This window comes from Pinus tabuliformis, chromosome 8, assembly GCF_031772625.1.
Source record: "Pinus tabuliformis cultivar Carrire ecotype Pingquan chromosome 8, CPIR1, whole genome shotgun sequence".
Classification (NCBI taxonomy): domain Eukaryota; kingdom Viridiplantae; phylum Streptophyta; class Pinopsida; order Pinales; family Pinaceae; genus Pinus; species Pinus tabuliformis.
Window position 1 is genome coordinate 1,353,139,467 of NC_142294.1, and position 23,850 is coordinate 1,353,163,316.

The 23,850-nt window shown below is 38.1% G+C and overlaps 1 protein-coding gene across 1 annotated transcript in view; it reads right to left on the reverse strand.

Moving 5' to 3' along the window:
- Positions 1–23,850, reverse strand: part of KU70 (ATP-dependent DNA helicase 2 subunit Ku70-like protein) — a 301,835-nt gene that overhangs the window by 27,053 nt on the left and 250,932 nt on the right. Inside the window, exons 14-15 of the mRNA XM_089373743.1 lie at positions 14,079–14,171; positions 13,798–13,918 (exon numbers count right to left, since the gene is read on the reverse strand). Coding sequence (XP_089229869.1) covers positions 13,798–13,918; positions 14,079–14,171 — 214 coding nt within the window. The remainder of the gene's footprint in view (positions 1–13,797; positions 13,919–14,078; positions 14,172–23,850) is intronic.

Genomic DNA, 23,850 nt, shown 5'->3' on the forward strand with positions numbered 1-23,850 from the left:
CCATTAAAAATATTAATTATTTTAATAAATCGTCATCAGGGTGGAATTTCTCCAAACGATTTCTCAGTTCTAGAGATCTTACGTGTTCTAGCCCCTCCACCAAATTTCGGAGCTACAGCACATCCGTTGCTACCCAAAATCAACACACTTCCAGCCTAGTCAGCATCTGAATATCCATGTAGCCTCAAGTTCCCGGCAGTTTATCTCAATCCATAGTGGATTGTGCCCCGGAGATATCTCAAGAGATTCTTAGCAGCAATCCAATGAATGTCATGAGGCTCGACCATAAATTGACTCAATGTGTTCACAACGAAGCATATGCCAAGACGGGAGTAAACAAAGAGCATCAAGGCCCCCACAAGTTGACGATACTCGGAAGGGTTCGCTAATCTAAGCCCAACAACACTTCCACATAGCTTCTTGAAGTTGAGTTCCATCGAAGTAGATACGGAATTGCAGTCTACCATCCCACGTCTCTCAAGTGGCTTCACAACGTATTTTCCTCGAGAAAGGAAAATCTCACCTGGCTTTTGTCAGACCTCTAACCCTAGGAAGTAATGCATCAGTCATAGGTCCTTCATCTCGAACTCAGAAGCCAACTCCCTCTTGCATTGATGAATGAGAAGGTCGTCACCTATCAGAAAGAGATCATCCACATAAAGGACCAAAATGAGAGGCTTGTCCTTTTCAACCTTGAAATATAACTTCAAGTCAACATCGTTCCTTATTAATCCCAGCTTCATAAGATAGCTATCAATCCTCTCATACCAAGCCCTAGGGGCTTGCTTCAATCCTAAGTTACCGGAAACTCCTGAAGAATTTCCCAGAAACGCGGATCCCCGTTTCCGATACATAAACGGATACGATTCTTGTCCGAAACACGGTAAAAACGTTTTTGTGCCGTTTCAAAAAATCAGAAACTTTAGATTTGGAATTGGATACGTTTCCAAGGGATTTAAATTTTTTTGGATCCGTTTCCGGTAAAACGGATCCACGAAAATTGTGATAAGAATCCACCCTTAAAATGTTAAAAAGCTTGAAAATTTGCATAGCCATAAATAAATAATAAAAATGAAGAAATCAGATTAGCAAATAAACTCACTATAAACAGAGTATCATAAAATCTTTTCTTAATCTTTAGAAACAACAACACTCCATATATTTATCAAAAATTCTTACTAAGAAAAAGATAGATGTTCAAAAATGCAAATAAAGGGGTTTGATGAATGTCTTCGTAAAGAGATTTATTTGAGCGATTAATTTTCATTTTGGTTAAGGTTTTGTTAATTGTCATTGATTTTGCTTTTGATTTCATAAATCCCTCCAAGATAACAAATCTTCTCTAGCCAATCTTGTGCCTGCATATAGTCACAAGGCCAAGCTGACATTGAGAAGATTGAAATGTTCAGATAGGTCTTGATGGAATATCCCAATGATCCCATGGGCCTTTTAATTGTCATGCAAGGAATATAGATATCATCTGCCATGCATGACACGTTCTTTGAAGGAGTTGGACCCGAAAGCACAAAGGCTGTTGCATTTTTGATTACATTATTAATGATGATGATAATATGTTGAATGTTATAATAATCACTAATGATGATGACAATTTTTATGTTGAATTGATGATGATGATTTGTTTATGTTGAATTCATGACGATGACTATGCATTTTTAGATATAGATTCTAGATTCTAGATTCTAAAAGATGAATGGTAATATGAAATATATATATATATATATATATGCATGCCGTTTCCTTGCCGTATCGTATCCTCTTATTTTGAAAATTTGTCGTATCCGTTTCAAACCCCGTATCCGTATCCGTTCCCGTATCCGTTTCAGTGCAACTTAGCTTCAATCCATAGAGGGATTTCCTCAACCTGCATACATGTATCTTTCGATATTAGACTTCGAACCCCTCGGGTTGTTCTACATAGACTTCCTCCTTAAGCAAGCCATGCAAGAAGGCAATTTTGACATCCATTTGGTGAGGGCTCCATGCTTGCGAGGCAGCAAGGGCTATAACCGAATGGATGGTGGTATATCGGGAAACCGGTGCAAATATCTCATCATAGTCTACTCCTTCCTTTTGAGAGAAACCTCGAGCAGTAGATCTGGCCTTGAACTTTTCAAAATCCCATCAACTCCATGTTTGATCTTGTAGAGCCATTTTGAAGTGACCACTGACTTGTCCTTGGGTCTAGGAACCACATCCCAGACGTCATTCTTCATGATTGACTCATGCTCCTCATTCATCACATCCTTCCAAACTTGGTGTTTCATGACTTCTTCTAATGTGCAAGGCTCAGATTGTAGAATGGTACTCATGGCAAATAAGTACCCTTGGTACCTGTTCGGCTTCTTGCTTTCATGAAATGTCCCCCTTGATGCAATATGTTTCTCAACATCTTCAAGAGTATCTTTGAGCCACAAAGGTCTTTTTCTTGAAGTAGTGTGCTCACTAGGAGGTGGATCAATGGGATCCATCAGACCTTCAATATCAGGCATCGGATCATCAGTAAGAGGCTCATCCTGCTTTCTTGCATCATCATCATTATTGTCCTTCCTAGGGATAGGAAGATCTCAGATTTCGTAAGGGAAGAAACTTCATCGAAAGTGATATCATGATTTATCTATACTTCCCTTTGACCAGGCGCATAGATTCTATATGCCTTCGAAGTTTCATTATAGCCCACAAACGTTCCTTTCTTACCAGATGCATCTAGTTTGTTTCTTTTCTCTTTCGGCACATGAAAATATACATGACAACCAAAAATTCTAAAATGAGAAACATCATATTTCTTACCGGTGAAAACTTCTTCAGGTGTCTTAAAGTCCAATGCTTGATCTGGGCATCTATTTTGAACATACACAGTAGTGTTGGCAGCTTCTCCCCATAAGAACATTGGTAGATGTCGGTCATGAAGCATGGCACAGGTGGCTTCTATGATGGTTCAATTCTTCCTTTTGGCAACACCATTTTGTTCAGGTGTATATGCAATAGTGGTCTCCCTCTTAATACCGGCTTCTCTACAATAGTCATTGAATTCATTTGACTCATATTTTGTCCCATTATCGGTCCTCAACATTTTGACCTTCTTCCCTATTTGATTCTCGGCAAAGGCTTTGAAAAAGTAGAACCATTTGAACACTTTGTCCTTCTTCTTTAAGAAATAGATCCATGTTTTGCGAGAGAAGTCATCCACAAAAATTGCATAGTACAAATATCCAACCAAAGATGTCACGGGCAACATACCTGATAGATCAGAATGGAGCAATTGAAGGATATCGGTAGTTTGAGTTTCATTTGAGGGAGATGGTCCCCTTCTATGTTTTCTAGCTTCACAACCTTGACAAACACCTTCATGAACTAAGTTGAATTCGGGGACGCCTGTGAACATCTTCCTTACATTAGGTAAGGCTTTGAAATGAAGGTGAGAAAATCTTCGATGCCATAGTTCGGACTGAAGAAAAGTATCAGAAGTCATTGCTCCCAACAAACTTCCTCCAACCCGATAGAGACCTTCAACCTTGAATCCAAGAGTGAATGCATCTCTTGGGTTCCTTTGCCAAACACTAACTTTCCCATCAACGAATGTCACCTTGAAACCTTTATCTTCCATCGCAGAAATAGAGACCAGATTCTTTTCCAAATCAGGTACATACAACAATTCTTGTAAATGAAGGGTTTGACCTTGATTTAAGTGAAGAGTAGCGGTCACATTCCTTTCACGGGATAAGTGACATTATCCCCAAGTATAATTTCCGTATTAGTCTTCTTTTCAATCAAGTTTGAGAGGGCCTCCTTGTACCCAATGAAGTGCCTTGAGGCACCACTATCAATCAACCAATGATCTAATGTATCTGGAGGAGAGGCGGTGGTGAAGGTAGAAATAAGATAAAATTCTTTTTGTTTTTCACCAACATTAACTTCTTCATACCTGGAGTTTCTTGACTTCTTGGGAGGATGACCATTTCCATTTCGAGCAGCGAGAGAATTCCTCTTTCCTTTGTTGTTGAACCTGTAGTTCCATTGATTGCCATTTCCCTTGAAGTTGTTGTTATGGTTGTCATCATCTCTTGGAGTATCCTTCTTCTAAGGATACTTTCTAGTGAAGTGGCCAAACCTATTACAATTGAAGCATCTTCTTTTCCTTCCTTCTTTGAATCCCAACTTAAACCCTTGACCTTGTCTTCTTGGACCAACATTGCTCTTCCTCTTAGCATGAGTGGAGAAGGCATTAGGATTGGTTCCATTGGAGGGTTTGTCTCTTTCCATCATCCTTATTTCTTTTTGAGTGCATCTAGCCAATAATTCATCAAATCCTAGAATCATGTCATTGTTGAGGATGGGAATGTTGAATACATCCCATTCTCTTGTAAGGCCTCCAAATGCAATAAGAGTGAGCTCCTTGTCACAAATGGCTTCTCTAATAGATAGGTGATCATTCTTGATCTCGGTAATCCTCATGAAGTAGGATTGGATGGATTCTCCTCTATCCATCTTGATGTCTTTCAACTTGTTCTTGAGAAAGAAAACTTGATTTGCATTATTTACTTTGAACATCCCAATCAGCTTGTCATACATCTTCTTAGATGTTTCCAAGTCATAAATATAGGCATTATGAATAGAATCAACAATAATTTTCTTTGCTTTAACCTCACCTTTCTTGTACTTGGTTTGTGTAGTTGTGGATGCATTTGAAGGAGGCTCCACTACTCTTCCCTTGACATAGTCCATAGCATCATTTTCTTCCAAAGTCAAATCTAGAGACATCTTCGATGCATGATAGTCGGATTTGTCCTTAAGCTTGTCGTCAGATTTGAAGTAAGATGTAACCATCATTGGGACTAGTTCCAAGTTCTTTTCCAACAGCTTCCCTTAGCGATTGTTTTTCCTCACTCTTGCTTGGGCTTTGTCTTCACTTAAGCTCCGATACAATGTTAATTTTAGATAACCATGGTATGTTCTATACTTTAGCACAATTTACTTCAATGTTCCTTCAACAACACAATGACAATTTCCAATTATTTAGAGTAGCAGTCACATTAACTTAAACACATTGACAGTAAATGCAGATAGAACATAGAAACATGTACAAAAGACAAGCCAAGACAAGAGGCCACAAGATTTGGAGGATGCCAAGGAAAAACCCCAATGTGGGGAAAACCAATGTTGCAATAATCGTTATCGGGATAATATCAGCGAGGGAAAAAATCGGAAAAAATCGTAAAAATCGGGAAATAATCGGGAAAAATTCGTAAAATACAAAAATATTCATTTTTTTTCAATTTTTTTAATATCTAAAGCATCTACAACATAAAATAAATACATTGACACATAAATATGATAAAAGAACTAATATATAAGATGTGTAATATCATTTCTAGTGCTACATCACACATAACAGTGAATCATGTCCTGAATAGTCAGTCCTGACTCCTGAGTCCCAACTCAGCCTCAAAATATCAACAAAAAATATAATAATGTATCTCATATCATGAGTCATAATGTCATATACAATGAAATGAACCAAATAACTAATACCATTGATTTCCTCTGCCCCTCTTGCGAGAAAATGCAATAGCTTTCCCTCTAGATGTAGATGTCAGTGGAGTTGGCAGTGGACTCTGCTGTGCTCTAGAAGCTGAAGAACTAGGAGCTACAGGAGGTAGACCACGTCCTCTACTGGTGACAGGGGTAGCCTGGGTAGGTTGTGTCACCTCCTCCTCATCAAAAAATCGTAAAATTTTATTTCTATTTTTATTTTTTTTAATTTGTAATCAAGATTTTTTTGTAAAAATCACAATTTTTTCAAGATATCGCAATTTTTTGCGAAAAAAACAAAAAAAAATTAACATAAAAATCAGGCGATAATATCGCCAAACTCAAAAAATTGTGATTTTCCAATATTATCGCGATAATATTGCGATTTTCGCAACACTGGGGAAAACCCTTTGATCAAATCTTCCTATTATTATTCAATAGTTCAGTAGAGAGAGAGAGAGAGAGAGAGAGAGAGAGAGAGAGAGTACACATATCAAATTTACTTTCCCAATACATAGTGAAAACGGCCTTGTCAAAATCAATAGTCAAAAGCAGTCAACTGTAGCCCTAACCAGAAAGTCAACGTTGCTCAAAACAACACCAAAATGTCCTCCAAGAAGCTTGGTCAACAACAATCCAATTCGGCATTCCAAGAGAGTCAAAGTCAACTCAAAACAGTTTGGTCAACCCATTCAAACACTGCTATAATTTATGCGATCAAATGTTGAAGTCAACCCTAGTCAAACTGTCCTACTCACCTCGATTTCTATGCCAATAAATGCGGCCTCCAAAGATCTAATTTATGCCCTCAAAAACAAAGTCAACACTGGTCAAATGAGCCCCGGTCAATGCTGGTCTGTTTTCCTGAAATTCGACTTGTTCTTCCCCAGAAAAATTCGGCCTCCTACCACACATGTGAAGAAGAGAAAGGTTGCCTCCAAGTTGTACGAACCAATCAAGAGAGGAGAAAAAGAGATGTGTGATGTCCAAATGAGGAGAGAGGTCACTCCTATTTATATAATTCGTTGAGGGTGTGGAGACACATCTCTTGGGCTTTATTTGACTGAAGTCAACCTTGAGAATTGTGCATGAGAGAGAATAAATTCAAAATTCCACTTCTGCTTGTCAGAATGAGATGATCTCTATTTCAAAATTGGACCTCTCGAAAAGAGGGATCCAATGCAATAATCATCTCCGTCATATGAGTTGTCCAAAGGTGGAATTTGGCCCTAGTAGCCAATTTTAACAAAATCTTTTGTAGAATCCTCTGATCTTTGAAAATTTGTGATGAATAGTTATTATAGGATTGGATTCTGCAAACTTCAATATTCTTGGGAACGTAAATTTGTCATTTATGTTCTGAGTGATATTGGTATGTAGATTGATTGGAAAGTTTGCTCTTGTGATTCAGATGTCGATAAATAGTTTTTCTAGTCAGACTTTCCCTTATCATGTTAGTGGTTGTTTCCTTATTTCCTTCAGGCGTTGTTGTTGTTCTTGAGTTGGCTACTGAATCATCATTTGGAATTTCCATCATTTGAACTACAACTTCTGCATATGTCTTCACTTCAGTAGGTTTATCCTCTTATTGAGTTTTGATTTTGACCCGATCGGTATTTGTTTCTTTATCTTCAACTTGGACTGAAATGACTGGAGACTTCGGTACTACTTCTTGAAGTTGTTCTATCTTGTCATTTAGTGACTTCTTGTCAACATTAAGCTTCTTAATTTGCATAAGTGATTCCTTAGATGTGAAAGTTCGTTGTTTTCTGAATTGTCGACTTTGTCCTTAGTATCTTTTTCTTTATTTTTAATCTGTACTAATAACTTTTTATTCAGAGTTTTTAAATGCAAATTTTCTTCTTCCTTCTTCAATAGATTATCATTGAATTTCTCCTGAGAACTTTCATTCTCTTGCTTTTTTTGCTTCTTAGTCTTGGACTTTTTTACATGTTCAAGTAAATTTTGATTGTGGTCTCTAAGGTGCAAAATCTCCTCATTACTTTTTGTTGATTTTTAATGAAACTAATCTTCAAGATTTTTATATTTCTTCTCTAATGCTTCGTTCTTTTGTTGAAGTTTTGTGATTTCTTCCTTTAATTGTTTTATTTGTATCTGTTCATTATCATTATTCTCTTCGGTACTAAATAATCTTCCACACCTTGGAAATCTTAAATTGCATTTTTTTTTAATATAAGTATATCCAATTTCTATGAAAATTTCTGAATCTAACAAATCAGAAATCCTACTGCAATAAACTGATTTGGATTACCTACTTGTGTTCTTCATTTTAACAAGTTATATTCAGAATTATTCATAAAATATTAATGCAAATACATTGCAACCTACACCAATTACAGATCAAGTACTAAAAAAAAAATGAGACAACCACCCAAAGGACACACTTATTTTTGGACTAAAAGTCCCCAGAAAAACCCAATGTGGGAAAACCGGTGCAATATATATGAGGGTTTTATTACTATGCAGATTTTCGAATACAACTAGGGTGCCAAATTCGGCTCACCCAACAGAGAATAAACCCAACCGAAGTACCTCTATCCGGAGACAAATATTTTAGCAGATCCAGCAACTAGATGAACAAACCCCACAGGTGACTACGCTGTCCCTAGTGCTGTGTAGTGATGGTTGCTCCCAGCTTTGCGTTGGGACTGCATCACCTCCTCTAGGAGCTGTGTCACCCTTCCGGTGAGCCTTCCTGGCTCAGAAATCAACTCGCTGAATTGATGCCTGATTTGCCGCACAGAAACCCCAACGTTGTCTCTGCGTGACTGCGTCAACCCTCCAACCTCTATGCCACCCTCCTGGAGTTGCGTTGTCTCCCACTACTGCTGCACTGCCTCTCTGTTATGTATTCTCGGCCTTGGACGAGAGTCCTGTGGCCGCACTGCCCCTCTCTGCACTAGAAGCTTACTCCGAAACTCTCATCAAACCATGCCCCAAAATTTCGATCTAGCTCAAGTGTTGCTCTCCCTGTGTGTTCTCCAACTAACCCCAAGCCTTCCTTTATACTTTTCCTGTTGAGAAATCAATGGTCGTGATCTAATCTCTAATCAACGGCTAAGGTTAAATTAGACTTGATCCTCGTCTCTTAGAAGCTTCTCACCCATATTTTCATTAATACCCCATTAATATTTTAATTTTCCTAAATTTAGACTTAGGAACCCCATTAAAAATATTAATTATTTTAAAAAATACAATCCGTGTGGAATTTCACCAGACAATTTATGGGTCTTGTTGATCTCATGTGTTCTAGCCCCTCCACAAAATTTCAGAGCTAGAGCACATCTGATGCTACCCAAAAATCAACAATTTCGTCTAAACAAAATGGACATTTAGTCCAAAATAGTGATTGTTGTGTGGGACTCATCTTGACTAATTCCTTCATTATCTACGAATTAGGCTCCATTTTTCTTGACTTGATAACCTTCCTGGGTAATTTTATATCTATATATATATATATATATATATATATATATTCATTCTCAACGACTCTTTTTCTCAACTTTCTTTTTCTTTTTCTTTTTCTTGTTCTTAATTTTATTTTTTTATAAACTTTTTTTTCTATATATATTTATAATCTTTTTTCTTTTTGAAAAGCTACAACCCTAGTGAAACGTGGTTATTCACCTGTTTGGGATATAATATAAAATATATGTCCCCTTATGTGCCTTTGACTCGGTTAATTTTCTCCATATAAAAAGTAAAACTTACCATTCACATAAAGATATTTTGTATTCCTTTTGTTTTTCTTTTATCTTGAAAATACTATGGGTAATTACCATGGGTTGCTAAAACCACGAGTTTGTAAACCACTTAATGAAGAATAAAAGCAATCTTATCTACTCTTTCTTCTCTTACGTATAGTTTTAAAGATATTTGGAAAGATTCCCTTTTGAATTTATCATCCACTTTTTATGAATAATGTAGAACTTTTTTATATATATGAAAGCTCTCCTTCAAAATTTACCTCCAACTATTTTTTGTTTACTAGAATCATTGAAATGTCAATGGCCAAAGGTCCTTTTTTTAATAAATAATTCTTTTCTTTTTTAACTCTTTTCTTTTATAATCTTTTTTCCAATTCTTTTTTTTAACTCTTTTTTTTAAGTGGCCAAGAGCCTGACCGAAAATGGAAAAACTCCAAACTCTAAGAGAAACACTTCAATTACACAACAAGGTTGGCGAGAGGTTGATGGCCAAAGATCTAGTGATCAACCAATGTGGCTCTAATACCAATGTAACTGTATATTGATTATTTTATATTGAATTGATATGAGATATGAGATGATTACAAATGAGAATGAAGGCCCGCTTATATACCCTAGGCAAGTGTCCTTTTATGAATGGTCATGTCTTTAAGACATGCCTCTTCATTACTAAGTTTTAACTAACTAACCATTAGTTAATTAAGTATTATTTATTATTATTATATTTATATTTATATTATTATTTTTATATGTGTTGGACACCTAATTCTCTAAGTGTTGGTGTGGAATGTGAGGAGTCAAAGGAAATCCAAGAAACCTTGTAATATGGAACCCAACGGTCATGCAAAATGTATTATAAATGTACATCATGTGAATAATAAAGGCAACACATGATTACCTTTCCCATTTGTTGTTCACATTCCATGTCTGTTTAACATGGTATCAGAGCGGGTTCCTTCCTGTCCTGCTCAGTGTTGCAGGAAGCGCCCCCCCCCCCGGATCCTAGGCCGGAATCGCGTCCCGTACGGAAGCGTTCCGGAAGCGTCAGCCAAAGCGCGATTCCTGGTTTTTAGGAAGCCAATTAGTGGCGGATATTCACGAAAGTTCATTAAGTCAACTTCTAGAATAATCGCGAACAGCTGTTATGATGGTATTGGCGCGGACCGGATCTGATCAGATCAGTGGAGTGCATATGCGCAGCCGCTAATTGTGGTTGGCGTCTCCGATTTATTGGACTTTTGAACAGGTCGTAAGAACTGCGGCTTTGAATACGTCTCTGTTGGCGTGAGCAGAGGCCTATGATAATAGGCCGCTGAATATAAAATTAAATTAGGAATGAGTAGGAAACCGCGTTCAGGTGATAACCAACGTCGTCTGCTCTTAGACGGAGTCCACCATCCACTTTTTTTCAATCGCTGCAGTAGGTTTCATAGTCCTGCGCAGGGTTGTATGGATTAAGGAACCTGATTTGTGGGATCAAACTTTCACATAACCGCTGAACCACAGCTTAAAGAATATTAATTACTTATTTTCGGGTGTTAGTATTCATTAAGTTTTTAAATTTAAAGAGATTTAAGGATATAATTACTTTTTGAAACATTAAACTATATAAAAAAAAGTTCTTAATGTATCCAGGTTAAGACCGTCTTGATGAGAACATTTTAATATAAAATGCTTATTTTTTTGGGCCAATAAAAAGATTAACCTAGGTTTAAATTCTAATCTTAATTTAATTTGAAGAAAAAAAAAAACATTATTAATAAATGTAGTTAATATAAGCCAAAGATTTATGATTAATGTGATTATTATTATGCTTACTTATCATCATTATTATTAATTAATATTAGTTAGTTAAATAATAAAAAAATTTAAAAATAATAATAATGGTTAAATTTTTTGAGATGATTGTTGTACATACTAGTAACTACAATGGAATCATGGATGCCATATCTATCTTGATTTATGCAAAAATATGCATGTTTTCATGTCTTCTACAATTAATTTGGTATTTGGGATGTTTGTTTTGAGTATAAATGCAAAAAAATATAAATATATATATATATATATAGCAGACGCTTCCGCGGACGCTTCGCTTCCTAGATTTTTGGAAAATGACGCTTCCGCGCTTTGCGCTTCCGCTTCGCGCCCGCTTCGCTCAAATTTGAATCACTTGTTTTGTGGTGCAGTGATTTTAGGCGTTTCTCTACCTTTGTGCAGAACTGTCCCTTTGTCAACTACTTCCTTGCCTGGTCTCTGTGCTCTCTACAGTCTCGAAATAGCAAAAAATAGCCTAAAAGAGAATACCTGACAACCTCCATGTTATCGGCTTTTTGTGGGGTTTCCTAACACCGGTCCTTGGGTTCAACAAAACTATTTTGCACCACTGGGGTTTCGCCCTGCAGAGTGGACGAAATAGTCTCGCACTGCTGACATGGAGTCACAGGAATGTCATAGTCCACAATGCTGAGCCCCACAATACCTTTTCTGGAATTGAGATTTGAATTCCCCCATGTAGCAGCGGCAGCCTTCATGAGTAAAGGGAACGCAGGGATTCGAACTTGGGTTCACCATTGTTTAGGGCTTTGTACAAGACTTGAGAGATTACTGTAACAGAAGCGGCAGCAGCAATAAAAAGATAGCAGAAATTCAAAAGCAGTGTCGCTGTGTTATTGTTCTCGCACTGTCTCTGTATTAGCGTGTCGCTGCAGAAATGATCTAATGTGTCTCTCCATTGTATTGGATGCCCGTTTAATTAAAACGCCGCATTGAATAGTGGAAATGAATGTCATTAGTTCGTTGGTGGATGTATTAAGTAGAGCAGCGAGTGATGTGTAATGTGCATTGAGTTATTATCTTGTACTCCATACTCCAGCATGCAGACCTTCAACATTGACTCTCCATTTTCAGCGAGGGATGGTTGCAAGTTTGCACCATTCATTAAATGTAATCTATGACGGCAACTTCCAAATGCCTTCGAATTTCGCAGGCTGATACACATATTTTGTAACTTCTCACCATATGAGACGGACTTTGTTTAAAAACACAATTGTTCTATTCAGTTGAAATCTTAACGCTATCTGTGGCTGGCTGCAGTTTCCAATAATGAAGACAGATTCTTTATATTGAAATATGTTCAGCAGTGCACAATAGGAGGCATTAGATTAATGTGAGGGCTACATCTAGTTTTTTTGTAAATGAGATAAGAGAAATTGACTTGCTCGCACTAAAGAAAGAAGACAATTCTGGTGAGAGAATTATTTCAATTAGATAGAATAAGGGTATTGTATCAGATTAAAAGAGCAGATGAGTCCTTGGATAGAAGATCAAATGACAAGCTGCTGAGTTTGAACTTTGAAAGACTCCTTGTGCTTTTATCAAGGCCTGAAACTTGACTGCATGCTGGACTAAGCAATTACCTAGAGCAATGAACATCATGCGAACTGCATTTTGAACATCATAGTAGATTGCGAGCGTAAAGGAATTTATTTGACAGCCAAACACAAAGGAGAATCATTTTTCAAGGACAATCCATGCATGTTGTTTGAGTGGATAAAAATTTCAAACAATTATAAAGCTCGAGACTGCATCAACATTCTTCTCTTGTGATATAGAAGTGGTTTGGACAACAGCTTGCTTTTGTTCTTCATATCCAGTTTTGACATTGCACTTGCATTTTGTGTTGGCAGTAGCTCTTCAATAAGTTTTGTTGACACTTCTAATTTCTTTTGAGAGTGGAAGTACTTCATTTGGGTTGAGCACTCCTCCATAGTTTGAATTAACCAATAGTCTTCAATCAGAAAATGGTTGATGGAGTATTAGAATTATTAAACAATCTAATATTTTCAACAGTCGATGGAAATCAAAATCAGCAAAACCGTTCTTGCTGACATAACATTGAACTGATTTTGTTAAGTGATTTAACACATCTAGAAGATAAAGGAGCACATTTACTACCATAATAATCTCTGTAATAAAGGATTTTCAGATCTGCTATATGCTTGAGAAGTGTGCCCTAAGGGCTGAAACTTTGTTGCATTGAAGTACACTTGTTCCATATTTATTTTCTTGTACTTCCTTGCAAATTGGGTTGAAGTGAGGTGAAGTATGTGCTGCTGTAAATTAATATTTCAAATTCAGCCCTAAAGTTGAAAGTTCACAACAAATTGATCCAGTAAACCTTGAGGTTAAGCTGAAATTTCTGAATTTGCAATAAAGGTCAGGTTCTATAAATTTCTACACTTAGGATTCTATATTGAGGTTCTATCTCCCAATTCTGTCACTGATAGGTACTACTCAACAAGCCTAAAGCTTCTATCATATGTTTAACATCAGATATTTTTAAAGACCTCAGAACCTTGAATTTAGATTGCAACCATATCTTAATGTAAAGCCTGGAACAATAATATTTGAATGAAAAAGCGGGAAACTGCCACTAGCCAAGTATTCAGTGTGTATATGCTTCATCCCCAGTAAGGGATAATGGAAAATAAAAAGAAGATTATTGTTTTCTTAGATGTACCAGGGTTTGAGAATTGATAAACAGAAAAGTCCTTTAACTCTAACTTTCTCATCATAGCTACAGCATTCTCTATTTGTTCCTTTGATGCTCGAGGTGCTGAACCATTTGTAGTCATATGAAGCTGCATGTTTCAAATCAATACAGCATTCTAGTGATTACAAATGCATAGAAACAAAATACAAAAGAATAAATATCAAGAGCTATAAAAGAAATCATACTGCCATGTTGGTTCTAGCCACAGTAATTGCCAAGTCCTAATGCATCATAATATCAATGCTTACCTTCTCAATATGACGAATATCATCTGAATAAGGAAGATATATCATATGCATCCCAGGAGGCTCAATTTGGCCACTTGAACTTGTTATTTCTTCCTGCAATGAAACCAGCAAAATACTTTAAAATATTATTACTTAGATATTTGTAAAAAAAATAAAAAGAAAAGAAAAGTTTCTAGAGAAGAAGTTGAATGAAGTCAGAGACACTTGTAAGAAAACAGTTATCTTAACAAGAAAAAAGAAACATCAAGCACTGAAGAATCCACTACTCTACAATTCATAAAGCATCACCTTCATCTGCCAGCTAACTTAGCTTTATTTCTATTGCTTTCAGCTTGAAGATATCCATTCCCCCACCATTCTTCTTCTCTGTTTGCTTGTAAGTCGAAAGTTTTCTAAGCTCTGTCACTGAAGAAGTGAAATACCTTCCTAACATTGTTACACTCATCTTAAGGCATGTCTTCACAACTATGAAACCGGATTCGTCCAAAACCCTGGACGAATCCCGAATCAGACGAATCGGACACGATTCTGTCCTGACACGTGTCACTCTGCACGGATTCGTCGTGTCATCTTGGGGCACGTCGTGTCCAGGGCGTGTTCGAAAAATGGAAAACGTGTCACGAAATTTGAGAACGAGTCCTGGTTTCCGGTTAGTTTTTCGGGCTGCTGCTAGGTTAAAAAGCGCTGTTGTGTCTCCGTGTCAAATGCCATAAATCATATACAGTTTGAAACGACGAATTCGAGCACATCCCCATCATTTTTCGACGATGAACGTGTCGATACTCAGTTTATGTATGTAATTCATTGGCATTAAATGGTGGAGAATGGTTACAGTCATCACAATTTACGTGTTGAGCTTGTCATTGCAAGTGGGAATGTAAACTCAGCGACTAATTAGCGGAAGACTTCCCTATATTTTTTTTAATCAACGAGCAAGATTTCATGGCAGTCGAATATTATTCCTGTGATTAAGCATCAGAGGGTTGTGATTAGCTCTGGACTTTCATCTTACTGAATATTTTAATTAATTATCCGACTGGAACAACCATCGGTAGGCGGAAGTGGAATGGTATGGAGAAGACATCATCCATCTAAAATTTCACACAAATTTTTATTTTAATTGCAGACTGTGAGGATATTTAGAAATTTTATAAATACGAGTGATAAAAATGTTACTCACACTTTTATTTATCACATTTTAAAATCTGTATTAAATTTGTGATCAAGTTAAATTCATATTATAATACCTAGTATAGATATTAACACAAACATAAATCTAAAAATGACTATAGTGAGAGCTCCCACCATTACTTGAATCAGATCAAATTTTATGTATATGATTTATGTTATATTGAGATCATATAATAATCAGAGTACATGAGAAGCGGCATTGCCAAAAAGCATATACAAGGAGCATGGGATGAGAAGAGGATCCCCGAAAAAAGAGAAGGCATGTAACAGATTACCTGAAGAAGCTTCAGATTGTTGAGAAATCAATATAAATTAAAATTTGTATAAGAAATATGCTAATATCTAATTTTTAATTTATATATATATATATTTAAATATATTATAAATTTATATATATATATATATATTTTTTTAATAAAATAATATATAACGTGTCCTAAACGTGTCCTGTTCCGGGGGTCAGAGTGTCCCGAATCCGACACCACGAATCCCGAATCCTACGTGTCCCGAATCCCCGTGTCAGGTGACTTAGCTTCACAACTATGAAGCAGAGTCAATTAATACTGTAGAATAACAGATGTTATATCTATTTTATGATATCAGAAATTGAATGATGATTGTTACAATGAAAGCCCTTGGCTTAAATATAGCCTCGGGTGCCTTACACGAGGGGTCATGATCTTTTACGAGGGGTCATGATCTTTTGATTGTGCCCCCTCTACCTAAATTAATCATAATTAATTTACATCAAATTTTATACATAACATTGCCTCCCTCTCAAGAAAAATGCTTTGTCCTCAAACCATAGGTAACAAAGGATGTTGTTGACGAAAATTTTTTGTCTCCCAAGAGGCTTCTTCTTCAAGTATGTTCTTCCACTTCATAAGATATTCTTTGATGACTGTGAGGGCAATTTCTTCCCTTCATCATCTAGTGTCGAAAGGGTTGTCTGTGTTGGTTGGGGTTTGCTTAGTGCCTTTTTAAGGCAAGATACATGGAAAACGTTGTGAATACAGCTTTTATTAGGAAGCCTTAATCTATATGCTACTTGGATGATTTTTTGTTACTCTGATAAAATCCATAGAACTTTGGTGCCAATTTGTTTTTCCCTTTTTTGCTTTAGCGATAATTGCTTGTAAGGTTCAAACTTAACAAATACCCATCCTTCAACCTCAAATTCTCTTTATGTTCTACACTGGTCGGCTTCTTGATTCATACAATTTGTTGCAACATTTAGATTTTCCTTTTGTGCTTGAAAGACCTTTTGAGTTTCTTCTAACTGAACTTTTACTATTGGTAATTTTGTTTCGAATCTCGATAATGGTGAATTCCTTCCACTTAGGAGCCTCATAATCATAAAGAGCTTGAAATGGTGCCATTTTTGTTGAAGTGTGATAAGTGGAATTGTACCACCATTCAGCGAGATGTAAGCATTGAACCCACTTATTTTGTTTGTCTGTTGCATAACAACAAAGGTAAGTTTTTAAACATTTATTGACAATTTTTGTTTCACCGTCTGTTTGAAGATGATAAGCGGAACTCATGTTGAGGTATGCTCTGATCTGTTTGACAAATTCATCCAAAAATTCCCTTTAAACTTGGCATCTCTATCGCTCACAATGACATTTGGGAATCCATGTACTTCGAAGACATTTTTCCAAAATATCTCAGCAATATGTTTTGCAAAGTCTAATTTCCTTATTGCCATGAAGTGTGCATAATTAGTGAGCCTATCCACTACTACGAGGATTTTGTCTTTTCCATCTGGCACGGGTAGCCCTTTAATAAAGTCTATTGATATTTCTTCCCACCTTTAGTTTGAAAAATTTTGGGGATGGAGCAATCCCAGGGTTTGTTGTAGCAGCTACAACCACCCTCCAAAATTTTGCCTTAGCTTCGTTTTGGATCCTCCCTACCAACCATCCTCAACAGCATGTCTTGCCTTGTCAAGTACATAGCTTCAGTGGTTTTCTAGCAGATTGACAGCGTATGCATGATAGCTTGTTGCATCCCCCTCACAGGTTGTTTCTCCGGACTTGGTCCAACTGCAGACTTAGCAGCTCCCTCAAGAAATTGCGCAATTATGGGGGGAACCAGCCTTCCCTCCAGAAATTGCGCAATTCTGTCTGGCAACCTGCTGGGCTCCAAAATTGCGCAAATCTGCCTGTCAATCTTCACTAGAAAAATTGTGCAATATGTCCCAGCAGAACTGATCAGCCCAGAAATTGTGCAATTCTGGGCAGTAGTCAACTGCTTGTCAAAATTCTATCACTGCAACAACTGATTTATTTTACCTACTTCTTTCCCAATAAGTTATTTATGAAAATCCTTCGGTAAACATTAAAATAAATTATGTTACAGATATCACATCATAATACAAAAACAAACACATGCACAAGAATTAACACATCGACACAAATATTTTGGACAATCAGTCCCCGGAAAAACCCAATGTGGGAAAATCGGTGCAGAAAGGGGGGATTTTATTATTCAGCAATTCTTCAGTACAACTGGGTGCTAAACTGGCTTACCCAACAGAGAGAAAATTCTTCAGAACTTCTCCCAGTCTCAACGTCAGCCTGGCTGACCTCTGCATAGCTCCCAGACCCTCTGCGTCAACCCCTACCTCTTTGTGGCAACACTGGGCCTCTCTGCGTCACCCACGCAAGCCCTCCAGTGACTGCACAGTCTGCTGCCTCTGCGACTGCCTCTCCTACCTTCGCGTTGTTCCCCTGGTGCTGTTCCCGACTCTCTATTCCGTACTTGCTGCCTCCTGCTGCTCTCCAGACCACTAGTTCGAATTTCTCAGCTAAACCCGTTCTAGAAATTGAACTGACTGGTCTCCCTCATTATGTTCTCCAACTGACCCTCCAGCCTCTTCTTATACTTTTCCTATCGGTGCTTCAACGGCTGAGATTAAATCTCTAATCAACGGCTAAGATTAGATTTGGCTTGATCATGTTGAAGTTTTTAAGTTTACTTAATTTAGAAACCCTTCATTCACTTTTGCTGATTTATTCCTACCTACTTGTTATTTTTCTTTAACAAGTTATTTACAAAGTACTGAAAATAACAAGAACAAACACACCACATGACACCATTATTTTTGGACCAATGTCCCCAAAAAAACCCAACGCGGGAAAACCAGTGTAGTTATTTGAGGGTTTTCTTATTAACCAATATCAGAGTACAATCTAGGTGCCATAACTGGCCCACCCAACAGAGAATTTCCTTAGCAGCTATACCTCACAGTTTGAGAGAAATCTGCTGGCTAAAACCCCGGAAAACCCTTTCAGCAGCTCCTAAGCACAAAACTGCTCCTGCAACCCCAGGGTCACCAAGCTAGATTGCGTCAGCCCCTCTCTGTCTCACGCTGGCCCTGCATCAGCCCCAGGAGACCCTACGTCAGCTCTAGGAGCCTCTATGTCAACTACGTTGGCCCCTCTAGTGCTCTACGCATCACTTGGCTACCTCTGCATGGCCCTGCGTGAGCCCTTTCTGGCTCTGTGTCACCCTCCTTGGTTGCTACCCTGCTCTCCCGGCACAATCTCTGCCTTCTCTATTCCTCTGTACTCAATGCCCCTCAGCTACTCTCCCGATAACTAATTCTATCTCTCTTAGCAAACCCTGCTCTAGAGAATAGAATGAATGATCATCTGGTGTACTTCTCCAAGTGACCCTCAAGCCTCCTCTTATACTTTTCATGTTGACGATTCAACAGCCGAGATTAAGTCCCTAATCAACGACTAAGATTAGATCTGGCTTGATCCATGTCTTTTGGACCACTCTAACACAAATTCATATTAGTACACATTATTAGACTTAGGGACTCCATTAAAAATATTAATTATTTGAATATCTCCTGATCTGTTTAGAATTTGCCCAAATCCTTTCTGGGTATTCGAGATCTCATGTGCCCCAACCTCTCCATCAAATTTCGTGGCTAGAGCACATTCGATGCTACCCCAAATCAATAGATCCATGACTTTTGGAACCTTCTAACCTAGTTTTATATTAATACCCATTAATATTTTATTTTTCCTAAGTTTAGACTTAAGAACTCCATTAAAAATATTAATTATTTTAAAAACTCCAATAAAAATATTAATTATTTTAGTATCTCCCAAACCGGTTAGAATGTGCCCAAACCATTTTTGGGTCTTGGAGATGCTACCCCAAATCAACATTCCCTCTTAGCGAGGACTGTGCTCTAGTAATACTCCACACTAAGCATTACTCTCATCATATAACATCAGTGCCTGTGCTGATACTAAGCCTCCCTGCCCATTATCCTCTGCATTGTTGCATCCTGTACTACTGCCCATGGCTCTATCATTGCCACTGCTACATCTATACTACAGCTCCCTCTACATCCGTGCTGCTGTTGGTCCATCTTCCCAACACTGCATTTGCACTGTAACTCCTTTTGCATCTGTATTGTTGCTGGTCCTTCTTCCCAACACTGCATCTACACTGCAAACTCCTTCTCATCATGTTGCATTGTGCTACTGCACTGCAACATCATACCCATTTCTGCTACTGAAATGGATTCTTTATCATCCCTGTCTTCTCCTTGAAATAATCAAACTTGGTTCTTCGAAGGGCCTTGGTAAGGATGTATGCCATCTGTTCTCCTGTAGCAGTGTAGCTCAACTGTATAGCTCCTCGTTGGACACGGTCTCTGACAAAGTGACACCGGATATCAATATGCTTTGACCGATGGTGAAACACTGGATTCTCAGAGAGCTTGATGCAATTCTGATTATCACACATGATTCTAGTCACCTCCATCTTTCTTCTAAATAGGTTCACAAGCAGTTTTCTAAGCCATATGGCCTCGCATGAAGTTGTGCTTACGGCCATATATTCTGCCTCTGCTGAGCTCAGAGCCACGGATTTATGTTTCCTACTCCGCCAGAAGGTCATTCTTGATCCAATGTTGAAACAACACTGAAAGGTACTTTTCCGATTGATCTGAATTTGAAACTACTTGAAATTTGTTTGCAAGGTATTTAATTCAGAATTAAACATGTTCAAAATATTTCCATGTCTTGCAAAAAGAAAACCCATGAAATTTTCAGCTGTTCATGACCCATTCAAGCATAGCAGAGTTATTTCCTTTTACTGTTTAACACATTAAAGTGAATTTGTTCTGCAAAATAAATCAACCACATATGCAAAAGAAGTTGATAAAGCAGTTCACCCCCTCCAGGGCTACGTCTGCTGGGTCCAAAGCTCCCAACCGGGCTTGTCCTTGTTTTTATTAAATGCTCAAATTGAAAATACAGCTGAATAGAAGCATCTACAGGTGAAATAGATGGCAAAAATGGATTCAGAACACTTGAATCCTTCAGGATTGACTATTGGATCACCTCCAATGGATACCTGCAACCCTATACAGTCTTCACAAAACTGGGCCCTGGTGGCTCCTAGAACTTTCACGGCTCCAAAACCTCTGCAAATGACCTCAGATGGTTGTAAGACCTGCACCAATGGCTTCAGAAGGTCGAAAATACCCAAAATCAAAAAAAAATCGTCCAAAACCGCCTTTCCTAGCCAAAGTTATGGCCATTTAATGATCCCCTCTAGTTTAGCCTAAAAACACTCCAGCTAACTGTAGTGGAGGCCAGTTAGCCCTGCCAAATATGGCGGGACTGCCAAATTTGGCGCTCCACCAAATAATCCGTCAACTGAACTACTGTTACATTAAATGTGCATGTGACCGTTTCCTCGGATTGCGTGCCCGGCGGTTAGTGCTGGCGGTTGGGTTAAGCCCTTGGTTCTCGGCACCTGGTCGTATGGTATGGGAGGGGCTGGCCCCCTTTGGTTTCCCGCCCAAACGCAGTTTGAATTCAAATAAACTTTGCCGCTGAAACCTTTCATGTCCCGCTCCCTGGCCTAACGGTAAGGCGTTGGGCTAATACATTGTAGGTCGGGGGTTCGATTCCCCATCCCACCAAAAACCTTTTTTAACACATCTGCCCAACTATTCTGCTGATGTCATCTGGGGGCCACGTGGCGGCCACCGGGCTTGCCACGTGGCAGCCTGTGATTGGTTGCTGCAGAAGGAATATTCCCTGGAATATTCCAAGGAATATTCGGCGAAATATTCCTTTTTTAATTTTTTTTAAAAAAAATTCAAATTTCTAATGTTATTGAGCAATTCTTATTTTTGCCATATCTTCCTCATACGACGATCGTTTTTCGAACCGTTTGCGGCGCCGGAATTGGGAGGACGAGCACTTTCCAGTCGTTCAACTTTGAACCAGTTCTGAGCACTTTAAATTTTGAGCATTTTTACGACACTTAGGACATGAGCACCTGATCACGCCTCCCCATTGGAAAGCTTTTGGACCCCAAAAACCTTCAACTACCTGTTAAAGAGGTGAGGGTACAGCTCCCTCACTCTGTCCACCTCCATCCACTTTGCCTTGTTCAGTTTGCTGCCTTTGAAACCAACCCGAACATAATCTACACTGCCCCTCCTTGAAGTGCGTGTCCTTCTGTCAAGGATTGTATCTTCTTTCAGCTCATCTAAGAATTCTGGCGAGAAATCTTCTATAGATGGCAGCTGAACAACACTTTCATGATCAACAATCAAAGGAGGTTCATACAAACGTAAATTCTCCACATTGACAACAGAATACATTTGCATGTAGGAAGGCAAATCTAATTTAAAAGCATTATTTCCAACCTTCTTGAGGATTTTGAATGGACCATAACGAATAGGCTTCATCTTTTTACCTTCTCCTTGCATCCTTTCCTTACTAATGTACAGCCATACCTCATCCCCTTTTTGAAACTTGTGATCGACTCTATGTTTGTCGTGTCTTTCCTTGTACTTGCCTTGACTCTTCTCAAGTTGTTCTTGAATTTGCTGATGTATTTGCTGAATTCTTTCAATGAATGAACGAGCTTTGTCAATATCACTATGTCCCTCAATGGCAACATCTTTCTCAAGAATGAAATCAAGAGGTGATTTTGGCAAGTAACCAAAACAAGCTTCAAATGGTGAGGTGTTTGTGGAAGAGTGCTTGGCACGATTGTAAGCATGTTGTATGTAGTGCAAATGTTCATCCCAAAGCTTGGGATGCTTGCTGCAATAACCTCTCAAGAGGTGCACAATGGTTCTATTCACAACTTCGGTTTGTCCATCTGTTTGCGGATGGAAAGCAGTACTTTTCTTCAACTTTGTGTCCATCATCTCCCATAGGTTGGACCAAAAATCCCCCACAAATCTGGAATCCCTGTCACTAATAATGGAAGTAGGCAAACCAAAGTGAATCCATACATGATGAAAAAATAATTCAGCAGTTTGTTCAGCAGTTATAGTTTTCTTACAAGGCATAAGTATACACATTTTGCTGAAACGATCAACTACTACATATAAATAATCATGTTGCTTTCTAGATTTTGGCAAACCTCCTACAAAATCCATAGAGATGCTCTCCCATGGTCTAGAAGGTACCGGCAAAGGAGTATACAAACCAAGCTTCCTATTGCTAGGCTTGCTTGTAGCACATAATGAACAACCTCTTATGAACCTTGAAACAGAATCTACCATGCGAGGCCAATAGCAATACCTTTGTAGATGTGCAACTGTTTTGCTCACACCAAAATGGTCAGCAATAAGAGAAGAATGAGCTTCTCTTATGACATTTATCCTCTCCCCCTGTGGTATACACAACTTGCCCAAATGAAACAACAAATTGTTATGCATGTGATAATCATTTTCCTCTACATGATTCCCTTTACTCAAGTTAGCATACACATCTTTAAAGTCATCATCAGATGCATATTGTTCTATGTAACTATCATGTATAATGGAATCATTCTTAAGTAAAGTAACAGCACCAATAATAGGCCTTCAAAGCATATCAGCAACCTTATTCAAAGTACCTTTCTTATACCTTATTACCAAATGGAACTGTTGCAAGAAGCCCATCCATCTGAAGTGTCATGACTGTTGTAACTTACTTTGTGATTGCAAGTACTGTAAGGGCTGATGGTCGGTATGTATAACAGTTTCTTTGCCCATCAAATAGTGTTTCCACTTTTTGACGCTTTGTACCAACGCATACAACTCCTTATCATATGTAGGATAATTTACAACAGCACCATTAAAAGTTTCAGAATGAAAAGCAATAGGCTTACCATGCTGTATAAGAACTGCACCCATAGCATAATCACTAGCATCAGTTTGTATCTCAAATGGTTGTCTCAAATCCGGTAATGCAAGGACTGGAGCTGAACTAATTTTCTCTTTCAAAGATTCGAAAGCTTTTTGCTGCTTGCCTCCCCATTGGAAAGCATGCTTCACACTTGTCACTGCATGCATAGGCGCTGCTATAGAAGAGAAGTTAGAGATGAACTTCCTCCAATATTGAGCTGCACCCAAAAAACTTCTTACCTCTGTTATGGATTTGGGAGTAGGCCAATTCACAATAGCCTCAATCTTAGCAGGATCAATTCTCAAAGCACCTCCTCCTACTATGTGTCCCAAATAAACCAAAGAAGTCTTTCCAAATTCACACTTTGACATTTTAAGAAATAATTGATTCTTCTTCAAAACATCAAGTAC